This window comes from Macrotis lagotis, chromosome X (assembly GCF_037893015.1).
Source record: "Macrotis lagotis isolate mMagLag1 chromosome X, bilby.v1.9.chrom.fasta, whole genome shotgun sequence".
NCBI lineage: Eukaryota > Metazoa > Chordata > Mammalia > Peramelemorphia > Peramelidae > Macrotis > Macrotis lagotis.
The window spans coordinates 625,418,882-625,441,530 of NC_133666.1; the positions used below are offsets into that span (position 1 = coordinate 625,418,882).

General features: G+C 44.7%; 2 protein-coding genes across 4 annotated transcripts; both read right to left on the reverse strand.

Moving 5' to 3' along the window:
• Positions 1–12: 12 nt before the first annotated feature.
• Positions 13–2,143, reverse strand: CDKN2D (cyclin dependent kinase inhibitor 2D). Of its 2 annotated transcripts, none has more exons than XM_074203375.1 (3): positions 1,984–2,143; positions 1,368–1,531; positions 13–1,212 (listed from the first exon to the last, which is right to left on the reverse strand). In XM_074203375.1, the coding sequence occupies exons 2-3, from the start codon at positions 1,506–1,508 to the stop codon at positions 850–852; spliced, it is 504 nt and encodes a 167-aa protein (XP_074059476.1). In that variant the 5' UTR covers positions 1,509–1,531; positions 1,984–2,143; the 3' UTR covers positions 13–849. The 2 variants fall into 2 exon arrangements, with proteins under 2 accessions (XP_074059476.1, XP_074059477.1); XM_074203376.1 differs by lacking the exon at positions 1,984–2,143 and adding an exon at positions 1,839–1,977.
• Positions 2,144–2,773: 630 nt separating this feature from the next.
• Positions 2,774–13,097, reverse strand: AP1M2 (adaptor related protein complex 1 subunit mu 2). 2 transcript variants are annotated; one of them, XM_074203377.1, is made up of 12 exons: positions 12,894–13,097; positions 12,287–12,443; positions 11,268–11,335; positions 11,018–11,148; positions 9,614–9,761; positions 9,031–9,157; positions 8,070–8,218; positions 7,886–7,957; positions 6,889–7,047; positions 6,322–6,447; positions 4,549–4,624; positions 2,774–3,485 (listed from the first exon to the last, which is right to left on the reverse strand). In XM_074203377.1, the coding sequence occupies exons 1-12, from the start codon at positions 12,933–12,935 to the stop codon at positions 3,463–3,465; spliced, it is 1,278 nt and encodes a 425-aa protein (XP_074059478.1). In that variant the 5' UTR covers positions 12,936–13,097; the 3' UTR covers positions 2,774–3,462. The 2 variants fall into 2 exon arrangements, with proteins under 2 accessions (XP_074059478.1, XP_074059479.1); XM_074203378.1 differs by having other exon boundaries at positions 2,777–3,485; positions 8,070–8,212; positions 12,894–13,094.
• Positions 13,098–22,649: the final 9,552 nt, after the last annotated feature.

Here is a 22,649-nt window from a genome sequence, read left to right on the forward strand (position 1 = left end):
AAAAAGCCCCTCCCCCACCACACTCCTTCCCTCAACGTTTGTCCCCCGAAAACAGGCAGCAGAAGCTTGTCCGTCGAGGAATGCTCAAAATTAATTTAATGGTTAAAAACATTAAATTATCACACAACATTTCTTCAGAAAGCATAATAAATAGAATCTTTTAAAAACTCTGTACAAGAGGCTGGAAAGAGGCCTTTAACGAAAGAAAACAACACTCCCCCGGCCACCATTCTCTCCTTTTGATCCCCCCCTCATTGGATGGTGTTTCTGGGTTCGCAGAAAGAAGCAGCGCCCTTCTCTCGCCTCCAGCTCCCCTGAGGTGACTCTGCCGAAAGATAGCTGCTTCTGGGGGCCTAGGACTCCCCTGAGGTGGGGGTGGGGCGGGGTGGGGGGCGCAGGGTGCGGAGAAAAGAGGAGCCTCCGCACAGGCTGGGCCGGGCCGGGATGGGGGAGCCCAGAGCTGGAGCGAGCTGTGCCAGCCCGCAGCAAGGGCAGAACTGAACCGTTTCCCGGGCCACCTTCCCTGCCGCGGCCGGGGGGGCCTCGGGCCGGCCCGGGCCGCCTCTGCGTGCCCGCCGGCTCTCGGTGGCCCCGGCCTCCCCCAAGTTTCACATCACACCGAAGGGGAAAATAACCACACAAATAAACACCAACAAACCAGAACTGGGGGTGGGTGGGGTGGGGGCGGGGGGCAGGAAGAGAACGGGCCGTTCCGGGCCTCCCAGAGACACAGACCCCCACCCCCACCCCCGTCCCCGTCCCCAGGCTCTGCTCCGGGGCTTCCCGGGGCCGGTCCCACCGGTGCCGAGCGGCGTCCAGCTGTCCTGGCTGCTCAAGGGGCCCCCGCGCTCACAAGGACGGGCTAGGGAGGTGCCTCTCCAAGATCCGCCCCAACTGCCCGGCTCCACACTGCCGGGCCAGCTCCAGGGGCGTGAGGCCCCCGGCGTCCCGGTGCTGCAGGTCGGACTCGGCGGCCAGGAAGCTGACCACCGCGGCGTGGCCCTCCCGCACGGCCAGGTGGATGGGCAGCGCCCCGGAGCCGTCGGGCACGTTCACGTCAGCGCCGTGCTCCATCAGGACCCGCAGAGTGTCCAGGAAGCCCGTGCGCGCCGCGTCGTGGGCCGGGGAGGTGCCCGAGCCGTCCTGCACGTTGGGGCTGGCCCCCTGCTTCAGCAGCTCCAGGGCGATGGGCGAGCTCCCGAACATCATGACCTGAGGAACCGAGCACAGAGGCCTTGGACCGGGGTCAGCGGGCGCCCCGCCGGCCCCCGGCGCCCAGGCCCGAAGGGGAGGCAGCGCGGGGGGGGGCCCGGCGCGGAGCGGCGGACCAGGGCCCCCCGGGCCGCCGCGGTGGGGCAGACACCCACCTGCAGGGCGGTCTTGCCGAAGCGGTTCAGGGAGTCGGGGTGCACGAGCTCCTGGTGAAGGAGGCGCCGCACTTCGTTCACGTCTCCCCGGGCCGCGGCCCCGCTGAGCCGGTCCCCGGCGCCGATCTCCTCCAGCAACATCTCCGGCCTGCGGGCCCGGCAGCCTGGATCCGACAGGAGAGAGCGCGAGCGCGGAGCGGGGTCAGGCCGGGAGCGGGCTACGGGGCCGCGGCCTTCCCCGGGCGGCGGTGCGGTCCCTCGGCCCGGCTCGGCCCGGCCCCCCGGGCCCGGGGGAGGCGAGCGGGGTGGGCCGCCGGCGCCGGGAGAGCTTCGGGAGCGGCGCGGGGCGAGCCAGCAGGCCGTGCCCTCGAGTCCGCCCAGCCAGGCTCGGCCGCACCGGCGTCCCCCGTCTCTCCAGGAGCCGGCGGCCTGCGACCGAAGCCGGACCCCTCCCCAGCGGGCTCCTCCCACCTGTCAGCCGGGATCCAGAGAGGGGTTGGGAGGCGGACGCGAGGCCCAATCCTCCGGCTTCTCCTACGGCTCCTCCGCCTCCGCCACCCGGCCGGCCCCCGCCCCTTGGGGGCCGGGCTCCCCTGGGGTCTCCCCCCGAACTCACCCTCCCTCCTCCTCCTGAGCGGGCGGGGTTCGCTCTGAACCCAGGCGGCGGCGGCGGCGGCGGCGGCCCGGCAGGGACGTGAGGGGGTGGAGCCGCGACCCCACGTGGGCCGCTCCGAACGCGGAGTATTTGTTTTCTTACGAACTGACACTTTGTATCGGTCCCCTTTGCCCGGCTCCCGACCCTTCGAGGCCCCGCCTCGTTCTCCCGCCACGGCCAATGGCGACGCGTCTCCGGGGCGCCTTCGCGAGCAGGGGCCCGCGGCGTGGCTCCTGATTGGTCGGTGGGCGACGACCGGCAGGGCATCGGTAATGGCGGGGTTTTCAGTTTCAAATGCCAGCGGCAGGCGGGAAAGAGGCCGCCGAGGTAACTGACCGAGGGAGCGGGCGCTGGGTCAGAGTCAGAGCGGGTCCTCTTCGCGCCTCGGATCACCGCTCCTTCTGACCCAACCGGACCAGGGCCACACCCCACCCCGTCCCAACTGTGCGCGAACCCGGGACCCTTCCTCAATTCTGCGGCTCCCGAAGGAGAGACCGCGTGTGACTCGGGACCCTCCTCCGGCCCCAAGTGCTCACAGTTCACAGTCCACCCATTCATCCTCAGTCGTAGCCACACCGGAACTCAGAGCCCCTCCCCCTAAGACCTAGCCGGGGGAGCCTATCCACATCATTATTGGGGCCCTTCCCACCCCAAGGGACCCGTGTTCCGTCTGCCATTCAAGCATCCTCGGCTCCTCTGATGCAGGTCAGCCCCAGAACCCTGCCACCCTGCCACCCTGCTTCTCCTGCTCCTCTGCCTTTCACCAAAGCTAAACAAAATCGATCACTCACTGCAGTCGACTGATCAGGTCTCAAATTTCTTTAATCTTAAATCCCAGAACTAGATAGGGAGGAGAAACAGACACCCACTCTCAGAATAGAGAAGAGTGGAAAACTCAGGGGGTCCAAGGCACAGCCGGTTCTCCCGACCAGGCACTGAGGCACTGGAGGGAGGGGATAGGGGTAAATCAGTTCCCCCACCTTTACTTCATATAAAAATAGGGAGACAGCTCTAGGCAAAGCTCAGCCCCATCTTCAGTAAGGGAAAAATCCTACCTGAGAGTCAGGAGAAGGGGTTCCAGCTCCTTGAGGTCACCTCCAGTCTTGGGCCCCCCAGATCAGAAGTGGGGACAATGAAGGGACTGAGTGAGACTCCCAGACAAGGGCCACGAATGCCCACCCTCCCAAATACAGACAAGGCAGTCTTCATAAGCAGGGATCATGGGAACCCCTCAAATAGATAAGGGCCAAAGTGGCCCCCTAAACACACAGAAAGGGTTGCCTTCCCATTCACAGACACAGATGGGATGTCTCTCAAATAGATGTAAGAATAGGGGTCATTCACTCTCACAAACATACAGCAAAAAATAAAAAATAAACTGGACAAGAGGGTCCACAGGATAAGGCATCGGCTTCCGCTGGTCCAGGATCTGTTTCTTTTCTAACTGGTACGAAGCTGATAATCTACAAGGAGAGGGGACAAATGCCTTAGAAGAGTGATTTCAACTGATCCAACCATTCTGTAGAACAATATGGAGCTATGCACAAAGAACAATAAAACTGTTCACCCTCTGATCCAGTAATCCCATTTCTAGGCCTAAATCCAGAAGAAATAAACAAAAATGGGAAAAGTCTCACATATTCCAAAATATTCATAGCAGCTCTTTTTGTAGTGGCAAAAATTTGGAAATTGAGGGAATGTCCATCAATTGGGGAATGGTTGAACAAGTTATGGTACATGAATATTATGGAAAGCTACTGTTCTATAAGAAACCATAAATGGTTGGACTCTAGAGAAGCACAGAATGAATTGCAGAATCTGATGCTGAGTGATGGGAGCAGAACCAAGAGAAGACCAGATACATTAATAACACTGAAATTATCAACCTTCATGGATGCAACTCCTCTCGGTAGTTCAGAAAACTAGGAAAACCCTATTAGATCAGCTATAGACAATGTTATCCCCATCCGGAGCAAAGAAACCAAAAAAACAAAACAAAACAAAACAAAACAAAAAAACCTTCAGAATCTGATGAACAGCACATTCACTTTTTAAAAAAATACCTCTTGTAGTTCTTTCCCTTAATCCTAATTCCTTTTATGGAAAATGACTAATCTGTAAAAATGTAAACACAAATATACACATACAATGTTCACCAGACTGTTTGTCACTGAAGGGAGAGGGGTGGGAAGGGAGGGTGGAAGGAAATTTTGTTATTTAAAAATATACATATATGCATATGGATGAGTGTTGAAAAACTTTTATAACATATATTTAGAAAAATAAAATATCAATAAAAAAATATTTCAATTTTACCACTTCTAATAAATACAAAACATTCTGCGGGGAAAAAAATAATGATTTCAAGTAGGGGTGGGAACACTTCCTTTTCTCCCTCTTCTCCCCACCCCCCCACAGTGAAGACAGAGAAAGTCTCCAGGGAAAGAAGATCAGACCTAGCCAGGTACCCCATCTAACACTCATACCGCTAATCACCTATTACCCCTTAGTCTGGTGTATCCTTACCCCCACTCTGGGTGATATATCGAACCCAGGGAAGGGCCTGGTACCCACTCTTCTCAATGATCTTCATGTACCGGACCTGTAAGATACCAGGAAAAATTGTTTCAACAGGAATAATAATTACTTATTCAGTCACAATATATATAATCACATATGTTTCTGCCTCTGTTGTTTTCTTCCTTTCAAATCACTCTTCATATCACCACCAGAATATTCTTTCCTATAAGGTCAATTTTTTTTATACAAGTCTAGTCTTGCCCCTCCTTATTTCCCATGGTTGAACTTCAAACTCCTCTCTGCTGCATGGTTAATAAGGCCTTCAGCAATCTGGTGACACTTTTGCTCTTGCCTAGGTATCCCTCATCTTCTCCAGCTGTTCTATGCTCCAGGAAAATTAGGCCTCACTCTGCCTTCTGAAGACAAATTGTGCCTTCCCACCCCTAACCCGTAGTCTATTCATAATGTTCTCTGTACCTATTAAAAGTCTACCCATCTAGTAATTCGTGGATCAATAGCCAACAAGTTTTCCTTGATCTCTCTGATTAACAACTTAGATAGAACCAGAAAGTCCAGAAATTTGTTCTTAACCTAGGTCTGTGGGCTTTTTTTTTAAGGTTTTTGCAAGGCAAATGGAGTTAAGTGCTTTGCCCAAGGCCATACAGCTAGGTAATTATTAAGTGTCTGAGACCAGATTTGAACACAGGTACTCCTGACTCCAGGGCCGGTGCTTTATCCACTGCACCACCTAGCTGCCCCCTTTTTTATTATTTTTTAAATAATTTTGATAATGATTTTAATATAATTGTCTTCCTTTATCAGCTAGGTGGCACCAGAGGGTACAGAGTACTGGGCCTAGAGTCCTTGAGCTGGGATTCAGTCTTAGACACTAGATGCGTGACCTTGGGGAAGTCACTTAGGCTTTGTTAACCTTGAAATAGTAACACCTATTTCCCAGGTTGTTATGAAGATCACATCAGACAACATTTGCTGGTTGTTGTTCAGTTTTTTTCTTTGGTTTTTTTTTAGGGTTTTTTTTTTGCAAGCCAAACAGGATTAAGTGGCTTGCCCAAGGCCACACAGCTAGGTAATTATTAAGTGTCTGAGACCGGATTCGAACACAGGTACTCCTGACTCCAGGACCAGTGCTTTATCCACTACGCCACCTAGCCGCCCCTGTTGTTCAGTTTTGTTTGACTTTGTGACCCTACTTGGAGTTTTCTTGGCAAAGATACTGCCCTAACACTTTGCAAATTTTTACTTGCTGTATAAATATTATTACAATTATTCCTTTGTAATCCTGTGTATTTAATTTTATGAATTTTAAACATCATTGGAAAAGGGGGTCAGGAAGCCTAGAAGATGCACAACACAGAAAGGGTTAGGAACCCCTGATCTCATCTAATCCCATTTTTTAGATAAAGTAATAGAGGCCCAAAAATCTAAAAAAAAAAAGTAAAACTAATGAGAGAGGCAGGACTAAAAGTGGGGGTTTGGTGCTCTTTCCATTAACCTATGCTCATTCAGTACTATGTCTGCATCTCTTTTATGAATTTAAAATAAGTAATACCTGATGTCATATTTTCCTGATCATGTCCTCCAACACAGGAGATCAGGGACTGTCACTGTAATATTCCTTCCTTTACCCCATCACCTAGCACAATGCTCTGTATTTTTTTGTGTTGTGAATGAATAAATGAATGAAGGGAACCTGCTAAAGACATTGCCCTGGGGTCAACTTTCCCTTTTCTCCCTTCCCAAACTCTCCCTCCCACTTACCTGAATCCCAGAGACAGTGAAATAAGGAATCTCAAACTTGACAGAGATGGGTGGCCGGCCCTCCACCTCCTCTTTCTCCACACTGGGTAAGCCAAAGTGAGCTCTCATTAGGTACTCCTTTCCTCCCTGCAAGGACAGATGGATGGTGAGGAACACAGACAGGTAAACAGGTAGAAGAAGGGTGGGATTAATGCCCCTTAAGGGAATCTCTCTCTGGATAGAACATAGATTTTAACACTGTCCTATACCCCAAAAGAGCTTCCAGTACAATCCCTCCACTAAAAGAAGATGAGACCCAGGGAGTTTATAGAGAGGGCTTACTCAAGGTCACACAGAAAACAGCAAAGCTAGGATTTCCACCGAGGTCTTCCTGAGACCCTAAGTCTCTTGTCACTTCATTTGGCTGGTTAAATGAGACTCAGGAGGTTCATTTCAAATAGGAGTCTAGCCCCTTCCCACTGCTCCAAACCTAACCCACCAAGCCCCTTCTGCTGTACCCTGGACCCCTGTTGTTCCCCTCCCACTGTCCCCCTGACCCCACCCACGACCTGCTCCTCCAGTTCTCACAGGAAAGGACTTGATGTTCCAGATAACCACATTTTTCTCAGGCAAGTACTTGGCACTACCAACACTGGTTTTGAATCGAGGGGAGTCTGCATCGCTGGGCACTGGGACTGCAATCTCCACACTGTTGGCCACTGACTGCTTCTTAAACTGACCCTTAGCCTGGCAGAGGTGGGAAAGGAAGTAGAGACTCATCAGACTTGGATGTTCCTGCCTTAGTTTCTACGTTCTTTTCCTCTACTGGTCATCTCTCCCATCTTCCCAGGACCATCACCACCCCTTGCCCTTCTTTCACCCACCATACTCCAGCCAGGTAAATGTCCTCATTGAGATAATGAGAATAACTGCAGTCTGGTTCACTGTAACCACCACCCAGTCTTCTCCTTCTGCCCTTAAATTGGGAGCAGAGCAAGACCATCCATCCTCCTTCATTCCCCCCAGACAGCTCATCAGATACTTGAAGATAACTATTTTGACATTTCCTCCCTTCTTCCATTGTCTCCTCTTTTCCAAGTTAATATTCTCTAATTCCTTCAGTGGATCTTGGTTATGATGATCTTCAGTCCCCTCATCACTGAGCTTATCTTCTTTTGGATTTGCTCTAATTTTCTATTTCCTAAAATGCATTTACTTCTGAATGTCACAGGTTTCAAATGTGGCCTGATCAGAGCAGAGGGGAGAGAGAGAGTAACACCTCTCACATTATGAACCTTAAGCCTCTTTTAATGAAGCCTACTTTGACTTCATTCTTTTTTTTCTGACACTGTCAGTTCAATAAGGCTGTGGTTAACTAACATGTCTATTTTTTTTCAAAGGAATTGTTATCTAAGCATGCCTCTACCAGATGATCTTTTTTTGGACGAAAGCTTTTACAGTGATTCCATATATGTCAACTTATGAGATGCGATCTATTCTAGCCTGGATCATTCAACATCAAACACATTAGGGAACAATGATCAAGGGTGGAAGATGGGCAGGGAAAGTCCAAGGCCCTACGTACCTTAACCATAATTTCTACTCGGCTGTGTGAAAACTTCTCAATGACAGACTCAATCCAGATCAGTGGTTTTACCTGTAGAGATAAGGAGTCTCAAAGCCTCATCCTTAGGGCATGGGATCAGGCAACCCCCCCCAAAAAAAAACCCCATCAGGGCTGGGGTGCTTGCTTAAGTGAAGAGACCCACCTGGGTGTTGAGCCGATAAGACATGAGTTCAAAATCACCATCAGGTGGGATGAAGGAGATGGTTCGATCATTGTCAAATCTTGAAAGCCGTACACACTGATGAAATTTAACATCTTCCAATTCAACAGACTTGTTTTTGTTGCCTGAAACTCAGAGAAGATAAAAATGTTTTAGTTCGACTATACCATCTGGGTTCAAGTCTATAGTCTGCTCTAAGTGACCTTGGACAAGTCACTTTATTTATAAGAGCCTCAGTTTCCCCAACTGTAAAACAAGGGAGTTGGAATAGATATGGGTTTCTTAACTTTTTTGTATGTCATAGACCCTTTGGCAGGCCAGGAAAAGCTACAAACTCTTCAAAATAATGTCTTTGAATGCACAAAACAAAACATATAGGATTATAAGGAAACATTGAAATAATAGTATCTTTAATTACTAATAATTTTTATCAGGACAAGTTTACAGACTCCAAGTTAAGAATCCCTGGATGAGATAATCTAAGGTCTTTTCAATTTTAATTTCAATGATGCAATATATTAAAAGTTCATCTAGTCTAAGTTCTTTATTTTACTGGTGAAGCAACTGAAACTCATAGAAATGATTTGCCCAAGTTCACATGGGTAGCAAAAGAAGACCCAAGGCCTGTTACCTTCCAGATCCTACCATATCACTTTGACTTCTTCACTCCCTCTATCACTGCTAGTCATCCCAAAGGTTGATATTCCCTACCAGCATTCTTATAGGGTGACCCTCCAAGGTTATGCTACCCAAATCCTCCAAAGCAGGACCACTTCCATTCCCTCCTCTCCCATTCTCTAGACCTCTCAAACCATATTAGCCATCCGCAATGAAAATTTTTGACTAGTGAAGGGCTGTAGAAGGGATGTTGATAATACTCCCCTCTATCCCTCCTCCCCCAAGGAGCTAATTCTAAGGGAGAACCTCAGATCCCAGAACTTACGGCCCGTGAGTTCAAAAAGCACTCTGTCATTGAGGCCCAATCTCAACTCTGGCATGCCAGACAAGAACACCTTCAGCTTGATGGTACCCACAATCTCACTCAACAGCACACTTCCATTGGCATTGACCTGAATCAATGGGGAGTAGATGTCAGCAGAGGATGATGGAAGATGGGAGGGAGAGAAGATTCTCATTCTTCTAGTTCCTTTCCCAACTAGTAGTTGCTATTAGGTGGTGGTAAGCACCACCTTGCCCCCCCCATTCCAATAACTGATAATTCCTGACCCTCCCCCCAAGACAGTCACTTGGACTCTGACTAGTGATAATTCTTTTTTTAAATTTTTTTTAGGTTTTATTTATTTATTTTTAGGGTTTTTTTTTTTCTGCAGGGCAATGGGCTTAAGTGGCTTGCCCAAGGCCACACAGCTAGGTAATTATTAAGTGTTTGAGGCCAGATTTGAACTCAGGTACTCCTGACTCCAGGGCTGGTACTCTATCTACTGTGCCACCTAGCCACCCCCTGACTAGTCATAATTCTAATCCCCATTACACCTCCCTACACCATTAGCTTCCCAGGGACTTACCAGGAGGTTGACAGATTCAATAACATCAATGAAAACCTCATTCTTCTTATATTTGATACCCTCTGAGCGCCAAGACACAGCATTGGTGACTGTTGGGGGTACCCGAGATTTTCCTGTCTCTAATTTGTTGCCCTGCTGGGTAATGTACCTAGAGAAAGGAAGGAAAGGGATTAGGTTCATGTTCTTATCTCCCCTCTTTTTACTTCCCACCTGGAAATGCTTCTAGAATGTTACCCATAGAATCTCATTGATCTTCACAACAACCCTGGGAGGTAAATGCTATTATCCCCATTTTACAGATGGGAGAAAAGAAGTAGACAAGATGACTTACCCAGAGTCACATAGTTAAGTATCTGAAGTTGGATTTCAACTCATCTTCCTGACTCTAGAATCAGCTATCTACTAGGTTACCTAGAAGCTGCCTTATGGCAGGTAGTTAATAAATCCTTACTGATTGCTTACACAAAATCACAGATATAGTGACTAGTCGAGCATGGATTTGAACAAGAAACTCTTACAAAAAATTTCATCTTTTTTGTTTCCCTGCTATACTTTCTCCCCACTTTTCCCCACACTAACCCTGTGAGGGGTGAGTAGTAAAATGATTATTATCCCATTTTTAAAGATGAATCAATGATCTCAGAAAGAAAACAGATGGCTGATAAAAGTCAAAGTGAAAACTCAGGTGCAGGCCCAATGTTTTCAAATGCAGAGTATACCATCACATCAGATGGCCCAGGCAGTAAAATCATACAATCATAGACCAAGAGTTGGGCAGGATTTTAGAGATCTTACATCTAACAGATAAAGAAACTAAGAGCCAGGGAAGTCAAAGCACTTGCTCAAGTTCACCCAGATGGTAGGTGGCAAAGATAGAAACAAATCTGTGAATGCCTGTTTCCCCTACTTGTAAAATGAAAAATGAGGTTAGGACCGATGAGTTCTAAGGACCCTTCCAAAGCAGCTAGGTGGTGCAGTGGATACAGCCCTAGCCCTGGAGTCAGAAGAACCTGAGTTCAAATCCCAGTCTTAGACACTTAGCTGTCTGACCCTGGACAAGTCACTTAGTACTCTTTGCTTCAGTTTCCTCAACTGTAAAATGAGAAGGGAATGGTAAACCACTCCAGTATCTTTGTCTAAAAAACTCAATGGAGTCACAGAGTCAGTTATGACTGAAATGGTTCAACAAACAAAGTACCCTTCTAGTTCTGGTATGTCTTACCTCTAGAATCAGCCTCCCTTGTGCTGGTAAAAAGAGCAAAAGGGAGAAATGGAGTAGGTTAGGAACTGGGGAGTAGAGGTGGCCTTGTGATCTTTTGCCAGGCACCTGAGGAAATAATTACATATGATGTCCCTAGGACCTGGTGGGCCTCGAGGAGGTTGCCTTATCTCAGTTCCACTTACTCCTGGAGGATTTTGCTGTCTGTGGTCTGTGGAAAGCCAAAATCCATGAGCTCATCCAACAGTTCATAGACTATGACGAAATTGTCTCTGATGCTCTCCTCCTCTAGCTCCTTGAAGTACTCAGAGAATACCTGTGAGGGAGGGGAAACACATGGGTTGGGGATGGGGAGGCAGGTGGAATAATCAGAATCCTTCCTCCAGAGGGCATATCAGAAAGTTAAGGACTAGAAAATGGAACTAGGGCTCTCACCTCCACAGCCTTGTAGAGGAATGAATACACCAGGGAAGCATTGGCATTCTTGAGCGTAGTGGCTACCACTGTTAGCAATCTAAGGTCAAGGAAAAGGCACCAACATGATGGGGTGGGGGAGTGATACAGGAAATACTATCCCCACCCCCATTCTCTTTCTGCCAATCTGCAGCCCTCCCAACCCCAACAATGGAGTTCCTGCCACAGATCTCAATGTTAGCTCTTGACTGACCTTGTGATACGGGGTATACCACTCCCCTCTTTGAATCCTCATTCACTTCACAGTTCTAAACCATGGGACAGGTGAAGAAGACCCTAGTCAGTCTTTGGGTGATATGATGTAGTGGAAGGAACACTGGGTATTGGAATCAATCAGAGGGTTTGGATAGGAATGCCTAATCTGTATTTGACTACTGCAGTAAACCTTCCCTGAATAACTGAAAGGGTTTTACTAGATTATCTCAAAATACTCTAAATCCTATAAACAAAGATGAAGGGCTACTTTGAAAGTAGGAGAGGAAGGAAAATTTGGTGCAATGAAAAAGAGTGTATTTTTGTCTTAGGTTTGTGTGCACTTCTGACACTGAAAATTTTGTGTACTCTGGCTAGGTCATTTCATCCCTCAGTCTTAATTTTCTTATTTGTAAAATTATAAAAAGGATGAACTTCCCTTCTTTATCCCCTTCCCAGGTCTGTTGTTCTAAGCGTCTCATGAGATGTGTAGAAAATACTTTGTAACTATAAAAAATCATTAAAAAAAACCCAAAAGTATATAAACTACTTTGTAACCATAAAAAGAGGTCTGAAGACCCAAGATCAGTGATCTTAGGTCTGGGCTAGAGCATCAGGGAGGCTGAACAGACAAGGACACAATCCACTTTTTCCAAAGCCCGGGAACAAGGAACCAGGCAGCCACGACTGTGGGCCAGGTTTTGGAACCCAGAGGCAGCTCTAACATGATTGCCTTCCACCCCAGTCCCACTTCCCTCTCCCCAAAGCTGTGGCAGAAGAAAGGATGCAGTAAAGATTGCTGTGTTTGATCCACAAGAAGTGCACTCTGCCGTGGGTCAGCAGGGGGGTCAGGGCTCCCTCTTCTTCCTTCTGCATCAGCAAGGGCATGAAGTGGTCAATCTCTGCCATGTTCACATCCCCCTTGTAGTTCCGACAGATCAATGGCTGGTAAATAGGAATAGGAGGACCGGAGTGAGGTTGCTCCCCAGTCCTAGCCCCACCCCTTTTCCTTTGCTCAGCACTTTCATCACACCCAGTGGGAGAACCTGTGGTCACCTGGGGTGGGGGGTGGGGAGAAAGGAGGGCCCTCACTCGCAAACGGGGTTAGAAGGCCTCCCTTTCCAGGGAACTCTGCCCTCTTTCCAGCTGCTCGACCTCTGGGGCAGTAATGGGCCCAAAAGCCCGGTCACTCGGGACGTCTAGATTCTTCCCTTCGGTCACCTAAAAGGGCCTCTGGGTCCTGCAGAGGATCCCAACTCCTAGGACCGCACCTGAGGCCCGGCAGGCATGCCCCTGTCAGGGTCTGGGACTGGTCCGTCTCCCCCTCCTCCCGCAGGTCTTCCCAGCTCAGCACTCTCTGGCACCCCAGCACCTGGGCAGGTGGGCTTCGCTCACCTTCCCCTTCATGTCCAGAATGAACACGGCCGAGGCAGACATGGCGGTGGCGCGTCTGGTCCGGGCCCAGGCCAGGCCGGGGGCAATAGGGAGATCTTCGGCGCTTCCTCCTTCCTACAGAGGCCGCGTCACCTCACCCAGGTAGGAGCCCAGGTCCAGGTGAGTGGCTCTTAAAGGGGAGGTGACCCAGGTGAGCCACTTCCTCTGCCGACAGAAATTCTCCTCCTGCCCTGGGCGGAGTTAGGGAGGGATCCTAGGGTCCTGGATTTGAAGAGGGAGGGAACTTTTTATTTTCTTTGACTTCAACTTCCTTCTTTTTTTTTTAGATAAGGAAACAAACACTGGGAACAGGTAGTAAACTTCCCAAAGTCACCCACTAGCAGAGCAGGTCTTGGAACACTCCGATTTCCTCGGATTTTTTGACAAATTCAATTTACTATCACTAACAATACATTCCCAAAAAGGAATTATGCAAACAAAGAGGTGTATAGGATAGCAGAGAAATGTTCCTCCGGAAAAGAAAGCGAGGAGGCTGAGAGCTAGAGCCAGGGTCAACTTCTGGACAGTTGGTTTGCTGTCCTGGTGTCCTAGGGATGTGGGGGAAACCAGATAAGGAGGGCATGTTAGATGACGGCCTGGGGGGGGAGTCTAGTTTTCATTTCTAGAAAATTAAAAATTTCTTTCCTCTTGCCCACCCTCCCTCCCCTCATCTCCCTTTCTTCTCTCCTCTACCCCTTCCTCTCTTCCTCTTCCATCTCCCTTCCCTTTCTTTGACCCAGGATGCACAGCCAAACTCACTGTATGTAAAGTAAAGAAGGAGTCCTAAGTTAGTGCAAAGCCCTTTGAAGACATCTACTCTTAGGTCTTCCCGTTCCTGGGTGCCCCAGATCCAGGATCATGGAGTTAAGTTGTCAAACCTAAAATAGGATTGTAGCTCCCTTACTGGAGTGTGTTGGGTAGCCCATACAAAGGAGGAGGCTAGAGACCTCAGCATCTTCTCTTCTCAGCAGTTACTTCTCTCTTGGAACTTTGGGGACTGATTAATCATCCATCCAAATCTTCAATTTCTCTGTCTGCGAGTATTTATTTTGAATGTTTATGGTTATTCTAAAATTTCCCACCACCTTTATTTCTTTAACTCTTTTTTTCCCCACATTTTTAAATAGTTTATTTTAAACAACATTACACATCAATGTAGTTAAATGTGCTTTGTGTCTAGGAGAGGTCATCAGCTCCAATCATTTTAAACAAAAATTTCTATATTCCTACTATTTGCTGATCCCTCCAGAAGCAGGAAAATGTTTCAGGAAAGGAGATATTTTTCTTTTCTTTTCTTTTCTTTTTAACCTTTATTTTCTTCTATATTTTATTTATTTATTAGGGGGGGTGGCTAGGCAATGGGGTTAAGTGACTTGCCCAAGGTCACATAGGTAATTATTAAGTGTATGAGGCTAGATTTGAACTCAGATACTCCTGACTCCAGGGCCGGTGCTCTGTCCAATCTGCTACCTAGGGGCCCCAAAAGTAGATATTTTTCAAAAGATTTTGGTCAACCATTTTTTTTTTACTTTTAAAATGCTTTATTAAAGCCCCTCAAGGGGGCGGTTAGGTGGCAGCTAGGTGGTACAGTGGATAGAGCACTGGCCTTGGAGTCAGGAGTACCTGAGTTCAAATCCGACCTCAGACACTTAATAATTACCTAACTGTGTGGCCTTGGGCAAGCCACTTTACCCCATTGCCTTGAAAAATCTAAAAAAAATTAAAAAAATAAAAAGCTTTCCCCTCCTAAATCTGTCACTATTTATCAATTCTCTTCCCTGACACAGAAATCTTGCTTTTAACAAATATATAGCTGTACATCAAGCCAGACACATCAAGATATCTGAGGATGCACATTTGGTTCTGTATTTCTAGTCCAAGGATTCTCAATCTGTCACTACGTATCTAGTGGATTCTCAACTTTTGGGGTTCTTTGAACTCTTTTCAGCAGCAATGACAAAATGTGTCGTGAACCCTCAGGATCATTTTATATATAAAACATTCTGCAATTATTTACTGATTAGGGCATCATTAAAAAATTTTTAAATTGAACTCCTTTGGTAGAACAGCAGAAGGAAATAAGCATTTATTAAGTTCCTGCTATGTGCCAGCTAGGTGGTACAGAAGATATAGTATCAGACCTGGAGTCAGGAAGTTCTGAATTCAAATCTAGCCTCTTACTAGCTGTGTGACCTGAACATTTCTTAACCTTGTTTGCCTCAGTTTCCTCATCTGTAAAAGGAGTTGGAGAAGAAAATGGCAAGCCACTCTAGTATCTTTACCAAGCAAACCCTAAATGGGGTTGGACACGACTAAAAATTACTATGGAGGGGTGGCTAGGTGGCACAGTGGATAGAGCACCAGCTCTGGAGTCAGGAGGACCTGAGTTCAATTCTGGCCTCAAGCACTTAATGATTACCTAGCTGTGTGGCCTTGGGCAAGCCACTTAACCCCATTTGCCTTGCAAAAACCTAAAAAAAAATTACTGTGGAATAAGAAGTATGTGTCATAAACTGTGAATTTTTGTATTTTTTTTTTGAAGCATGAGGGTTAAATGACTTGCCCAAGGTCACATAGCTAGTAAGTATGAGTTTGTGAGGACACATTTGAACTCAGGTCCTCCTGACCCTAGGGAGATGCCACCTAACTGACTCTTGTGCTAAGTACTTTTACAAATATTACTTTATTTGATCCTCATCGAAATCCTAAAGGATGAGATTGTTAATCTCTATTTTACAGTTGAAAAAACTGAGGCTCACAGAAGTTAAAGTTTGCCCAAAGTCATACAACCAGTAAGTATCTGAAGTAACATTTGAACTCAGGTCTTCCTGACTTGCAGCCTAGGATTCTATTGATTTTGATAGCTAGCTTCCCTTGGACTTTCAGATTCTCAAGGGAGTTCTGAACTACAACATGGAAACCACAGCTCTCTTCTATCAACTCTGCCAGAAGCATACATAAATGTGCTTCATCATTAGTGACTGTTTCAGCCACAGTTCAGGGTTCTTCCTGTTGTTCATACTTTGTTTTTGAAAAGGATCAATCCCTTCACTTTATTACTATCATGAAATAAATAGTTTTCCTAATTCTATTCACTTCATTTTGCAATCAGTTCATACAGTTCTCCAAATTTCTCAGAATTTGTCTGATTCCTTCTTTTTTATGGTGCAATCAAATTTTTTTTTTAATTCATATACCCTAGTCACTTTCATTTCCCCAAATATATCCCTCCTGCCTGAGAGTCAACCTCTGGATACCATTTTATTGCATATATATTACTGTGAGGTCTCCACCCCCAATTTTGGGGCGGAAGTCTGAGGTTATTGCATTCTCCACCCTCAAACCACCCAGTTCGATGAAAGAACCTGGAAGGGAGATTGATGAGGTGCTGATGGTAGATAACTCCTTTGCTGGAAGTAGGATGAGGAAATTCTGTGTAAGGCCACCCAGAGTTCTCCCAACAGCAACCAGTAAGGCAAGATAAAGGGAAAGCCTCAGGTGTGGGAGAGCCTGAGGCTTAGAGCAATTTTCTCTCTTATCCACAGTGTCATCATGGAAAATGGGGACAATAATCCTTGGGGGTTTTTTTGTTTTTGTTTTTGTTTTGTTTTAGGTTTTTGCAAGGCAAATGGGGTTAAGAAGTGGCTTGCCCAAGGCCACACAGCTAGGTTTTTATTAAGTGTCTGAGACCAGATTTGAACCCAGGTGCTCCTGACTCCAGGGCCGGTGCTTTATCCACTGTGCCACCTAGCTACCCCTGACAATAATCCTTGTTAGCTACTTCACAGGGCCACTGTGAGAAAAACTATTTTATAAATCTTAATATGCCACAGATGAATATTTTGATGAATTTTAATTTGCATCCTTAAGCTGCATCCTTCTCCTGTGTAATTCTACATTTTCCCATAAAATCCTTTATAGAGGTCCTATCCAATGTATTAGAGGCCTTCTTCTGGAATTTTTTTTCTCAATTAATTAATTAATTAATTAATGTATTTTAGGTTTTTTTTCCAAGACAGTGGGGTTAAGTGGTTTGCCCAAGGCCACACAGCTAGGTAATTATTAAGTGTCTGAGGTCATATTTGAACTCAGGTGCTCCTGACTCCAGGGCCTGTGGTCTATCCACTTTGCCACCTAGCCACCCCAATTTTTTTCTCAATTTAAATATTTATTTGTTTTTCCAACAGCATGCGCTCGTAGTTTTCACATTTTTCCCAATTGATATTTTCTTTTATTTTTCCATTTATATGTTATGAAAGCTTTTCAACATTCATCCACATGCATATGAATATTAATAAGTTACATAATTTCCTTCTACCCTTCCTTCCCACAGCAAATAATCTGATGAACATGGTACATATATATTTGTGTTTAACATGTTTTCAAATTAGTCATTTTCTGTATGAGGAATTAGTACTAAAGGGGAAAAAAAGAAAATCATAAGATTGGAAGGGAAAACATAAGAGAAATTTTTAAAAAGTGAATGTAGTGGGGCAGGTAGGTGCTGCAGCGGATAGAGTACTGGCCCTGGAGTCAGGAGTACCTGGAGTCATGGTTCAATTCTGGCCTCAGACACTTCATAATTACCTAGCTGTGTGGCCCTGAGCAAGCCACTTAACCCCATTTGCTTTGCAAAAACCTTTAAAAAAAAAGTGAATGTAGTGTTAAACCAGATTCTTTTGGGTTTTGTTTTGTTTTTCTGTCTCTGGATATGGATATCATTGTTCACCACAGATCTCCCGGGGTTGTGTTAGCTCTCTGAACTGCTGAAAGGAGCTGCATCATCAAGGTTGATCATCTCACAATGTTGTAAACATATACAATGTTCTCTTGGTTCTGCTCCCTTTGCTCAGCATTAGGTCCTGTCATTCGTTTCGTGTTTCTCTAGAGTCTAACCATTCTTATAGAAGGTTTCTTATAGAACTCCATAATATTCATGTACCATAACTTGTTCAGCCTCAATTGATAGCATTCTTTCAATTTTCAATTCTTTGCCACTACAGAAAGAGCTGCAATGAATATTTTGAAACATGTGGGACTTTTCCCATTTTTTATGATTTCTCCTGGATATAGGCCTAGTATTAGTAGTGCTGGGTATGAATCTTTTATATTGCTCTTTGGGCATAGTTCCATATTGCTTTCCAGAATTCAACAATCATTTTTTTTTGCAAGGTTTTTGAGTTATACATTTTTCTCCCTCCCTCCTTTCTTTCCCCTCTTCCCCCTGACAGCCCCCCCTGAGACTTTTAACACCATCTGAATTATGTAGGGTTTGGGTTTTAAAAAAATTCATATGCATTATACATTGGGTCTTTACAACATCCTGAGATTATAGGCATTACTTCCACCTAGAAGGATCAGAGCCTATGGTATAAAATAAAATCTTGAACTAAGAGGTTGAATGATTGGGCTTCCAATCCCTAATCAGACACTTCCACATTGTGTAATGCTAGGCAAGCCATTGAACTTATGATCCTTAAGGCTACTCTCTAGGATTTACCTCTAAATTTCTAGATTAGTCATTAAATATTCATTAAGTTCCTATCATATGTCCAGTTGTTGTTGTTGTTCAGTCATGTCCTTGTGACTCCATTTGAGGTTTTCTTGGCAAAGATGCTAGAGTAGTTTGCCGTTTCCTTCACATTTTACAGTTGAAGAAACTGAGACAAACAGACTAAGAAGGTCACACAGCTAGTGTCAGAGGTTCATATACTGTTCTGAGTGCTAGAGATACAAAGAAGGTCAAAAGACCATCTTTGTTCTCTAGAGATTCACCAGTCTGATGGGGAAGACAACATGTAACCAGCTAAGTACAAACATGATAAATATAGGATCGTTTGGAAATAATCAATAGAGGAAAGGCATTTGAATCAAAGGGATTAACCAGAGACCAGGGATGAACCAAAGGGATGAACCAGAGACTTCATTCTTTGGCTTATATACCAAGGAAGTTATGTATAAGAAAAAAGTCCCATATACTCCAAAATAAGTAGAGAGCAGCATTTTAAGTGATAAGAGTTGGAAACAAAGTAGATTCCCATTGATTGGGGATGGTTGGGGAAGGGTCAAACAAATGTGGAACCTGAATATAAGGGAATACTACAATACTATAAGAAATTATGTATGGGATGGATACAGAGAAGTATAAAAAGATTTATGTGGACCATACAGATTGAAGTAAACAGAGCCAAGAAAACACTATATACAGTGATTAAAACAATGAACATGGAAAAAAACAATAACACACCGATAAATCAAAAGGAAATGTAATAAAATTATAATGATCAAAGGTATGTGTTTGTCTGTTTGTGTGTCTGTCTCTGTGTGTTTCTGTGCATCTAGTGGCATAGTAGATACAGCACTTGCCCTGCAGTTTATAGGACCTGAGTTCAAATTTGACTTCAGACACTTACTCGCTGTGTAGCTGTGTGACACTGAGCAAGTCATTTAATCCTGATTACATCCCCTACCAAAAAAAGGAGAAAAAAATAAAGGAGAATTCCAAAGAAGAAATATGAGAAGACATCCCCAACCTGCCTGGGAGATCCACAAGTATTACACATTGCAAGTATTTTTGGACTTTCTCAATGCATCAATGAATTGTGCTGACTCCCTTCCCTTCTAAAAATTACTGTTTTTCACATGGGATAGCTATAGGGAGACATCCATGGTTATGTAAGAATCAGATACAATCAATAAAAATTTATATTTTATAAAAGATTTTTAAAAAATCAAGATTGGGGGCAGCTAGGTGGTTCAGTGGATAGAGCACTGGCCCTGGAGTCAGGAGTACCTGAGTTCAAATCCAGTCTCAGACACTTAATAATTACCTAGTTGTGTGGCCTTGGGCAAGCCACTTAACCCCATTGCCTTGCAAAAAATAAAAAAAAAATTAAGATTGGCAGCAACAGCTACTGTGAAAAAATATGGAAGTAACCTTTATGATGAACTTGTGATAAAGAATGTGATCCACCCAAGACAGAGCTGATGATAACAGAACACAGATTGAAACACATTTTTTTCTCTTTCTTTAGCTTTATTTCTCATGAGGTTTTATATTTTTGCGGGGAAGGGGGTATTATGTTTACTCTTTTTTTTTTTTTTTTTAGATTTTTGCAAGGTAAATGGGGTTAAGTGGCTTGCCCAAGGCCACACAGCTAGGTAATTATTAAGTGTCTGAGACCGGATTTGAACCCAGGTACTCCTGACTCCAAGACCAGTGCTTTATCCACTACACCACCTAGCTGCCCCATGTTTACTCTTAAACAAGAATATTTTAGTAATGAGTAAATAAATTAAAGAGAATTAAAAAAATTAAGACTGGGAAAGGTTTCTTGCAAGAGGTAGATTTTAACTGAGAATTGAAGGAAATCTAGAGAAATCAGGAGGGACAGATGAAGAGGAAGACAGTTGCAGCCAGTGAAAATATCCAGAGTTGAGAGATGACCATCTAATGTGGTCATTAATGTGTCATTAATGTGTCATGTTGTCATCTAATATGAGGAGCAGCTAAGAGATCAGTGTCACTGGAGCACTGAGGACATGGATGTAACACTAAGAAGGGTTAAAGGGCAGCTAGGTGATTCAGTAGATAAAGACCTGACCCTGGAGTCATGAGTACCTGAGTTCAAATCCAGCCTCAGACACTACTTAATAATTACTTAATTGTGTGACCTTGGGCAAGTCACTTAAGCCCATTGCCTTGCCAAAAAAAAAAAGACTGGCTTATCCGCCTCCCCCAAGGTAACAAAATTTAAGTATAACCTCAATACATATTTACTGACTGTTCATAGATAAGGAAATGGAAGCTTATAGAGGCTATATGACTTGTCTATGGTCATACAATCTGTAAGAATCAGAAGCAGAATTTGAACATAGGTCTCTCTTGGCTTCAAGTCCTTCATTTTTTTTTTTGAGGTTTTTGCAAGGCAAATGGGGTTAAGTGGCTTGCCCGAGGCCACACAGCTAGGTCATTATTAAGTGACTGAGGTTGGATTTGAACCCAGGTACTCCTGACTCCAGGGCCCCGGTGCTTTATCCACTGCGCCACCTAGCCTTCCCTCAAGTCCTTCATTTAAAAAAAAAAATTCCTATAAGGCAAACATTTATCACCTCACCAAAAAAACCTGAACAAAACAAAAAATTCCTAATGAATATGTATAGTCAAGGAAAAGAAATTTTTGCATTGACTAAGCATAGGGTGATACAATAGATAGTGTGCTGGGCCTGGACCCAGGAAAAATTGAATTCCAATCTAGCCTCTGCTATGTGACCTTAGGCAAGTCACTTAACCACTGTTTGCCCTAGTTATCTCAGTTGTAAAATTGTGATAATAATAACTCTCCAGGTTCTTCTGAGGATCTAATGAGAAAATATTTGTAAAAATTTGTGGAGTCAAGCAGTAAAATGTAAAATTTAAACTGTTTAGGCACAGTATGTGCTTGTTTCCTCCCTCCCTGGAGTCAGGAAAGCCTGAGTTCAAATCGGGCCTCAGATGCATATCAGCCATGTGACCTTGGGCAAGTTTATTAACCCTGTTTGTCTTAGTTTCCTCATTTGTAAAATGAGCAGGAGAGGGAAATGGCAAATTGCTTCAGTATCTTTGCCAAGAAAACCCTAAATGAGATCTTGAAATCATCAGGCATGGCTGAAATGACTGAACAACAAATTCTTCTCTCTCTAATATCTTCAAATGTTTATCTCATTCTGCATCTTAAGTCCTTCCTTTCTCTTCTAATTACAAGCAAGGATAGTTTTCAATATTTATCTTGGTATAAGCTTTTGAGATCCACATTTTTCTCCCACCCTCCCTTTTTACCTGTTTCTCTCTGAGTCAATCTTCCTTACCTACCAGGTCTCCTTTCTTTGTTCCTTCTAAGCTCAGATGAAGAGCCATCTATTCTTTTTATTTTATGTTATTTTTCCAATTACATGCAAAGATAATTTTCAACATTCATCTTTTTGTGAGGTTTTGAGTTCTCTATTTTTCTACCTCCCTCCCTTCCCTCCCCACCTCCCCATGGCAGTGAGTAATCTGATATAGTTTATGCATGTACAATCATGTTTAATATAATTCCATATTAGTCATGTTGTGAAAGAAAAATCAGAACTAAAGGGGGGAAAATGAGAAAAAGAAAAAGACATAAAACAAGTTTTAAAAAGCAAAAACAGTATGCTTTGGTCTGCATTCAGACTCTATAGCTTTTTCTCTGGATGTGGATGACATTTTCCAACATAAGTGTTTTAGAATTATCCTTGGTCCCTGAACTGCTGAGAGGAGCTAAGTTCCTCATAGATGATTATCACATAATGGTGCTATTAATGTGTACAACGTTATTCTGGTTCTGCTTACTTTACTCAGCATCAGTTCATGAAAAACTTTCTAAGCTTTTCTGAAGTCTGCCCCCAAAGCCACCTATTCTAAGAAGTCTTCCTGAACTATATGAAGGAAGGAATAGAGTAATTAATCTTAGATCTAGAAGGAAGCTTAGATTTAGATATAGAGCAGTGGGGAGCTCAGGAGTTCCAATCTTCCCCCAAGAACCTAGTCATTAAATCTTGATAACCCAGGGGTTCTGAGTGTTCTGAACTCTCAGCCCTTCCCTTTAAGATTCCAGTAAACATCTATTAGATTAAACCGAACAACAGCTCCATCAGCCCAGCACTGTGGAATCTGAAACTCAGGGCTGGTTTGGTTGAAAAATTTATGAGCCGGAC

Bases quoted from the DNA above. Each gene is read 5' to 3' on its own strand.
- CDKN2D (XM_074203375.1), bottom strand. From the start codon at position 1,508: ATGTTGCTGGAGGAGATCGGCGCCGGGGACCGGCTCAGCGGGGCCGCG. The intron at 1,213-1,367 runs GTGGGTGTCTGC...TCGGTTCCTCAG, and splicing joins TCGGCAAGACCGCCCTGCAG to GTCATGATGTTCGGGAGCTC.
- AP1M2 (XM_074203377.1), bottom strand. From the start codon at position 12,935: ATGTCTGCCTCGGCCGTGTTCATTCTGGACATGAAGGGGAAG. The intron at 12,444-12,893 runs GTGAGCGAAGCC...CCTATTTACCAG, and splicing joins TTCTGGACATGAAGGGGAAG to CCATTGATCTGTCGGAACTA. The intron at 6,448-6,888 runs GTGAGAACTGGA...CTGTCCTTGCAG, and splicing joins GGAACATCAAGTCCTTTCCT to GGAGGAAAGGAGTACCTAAT.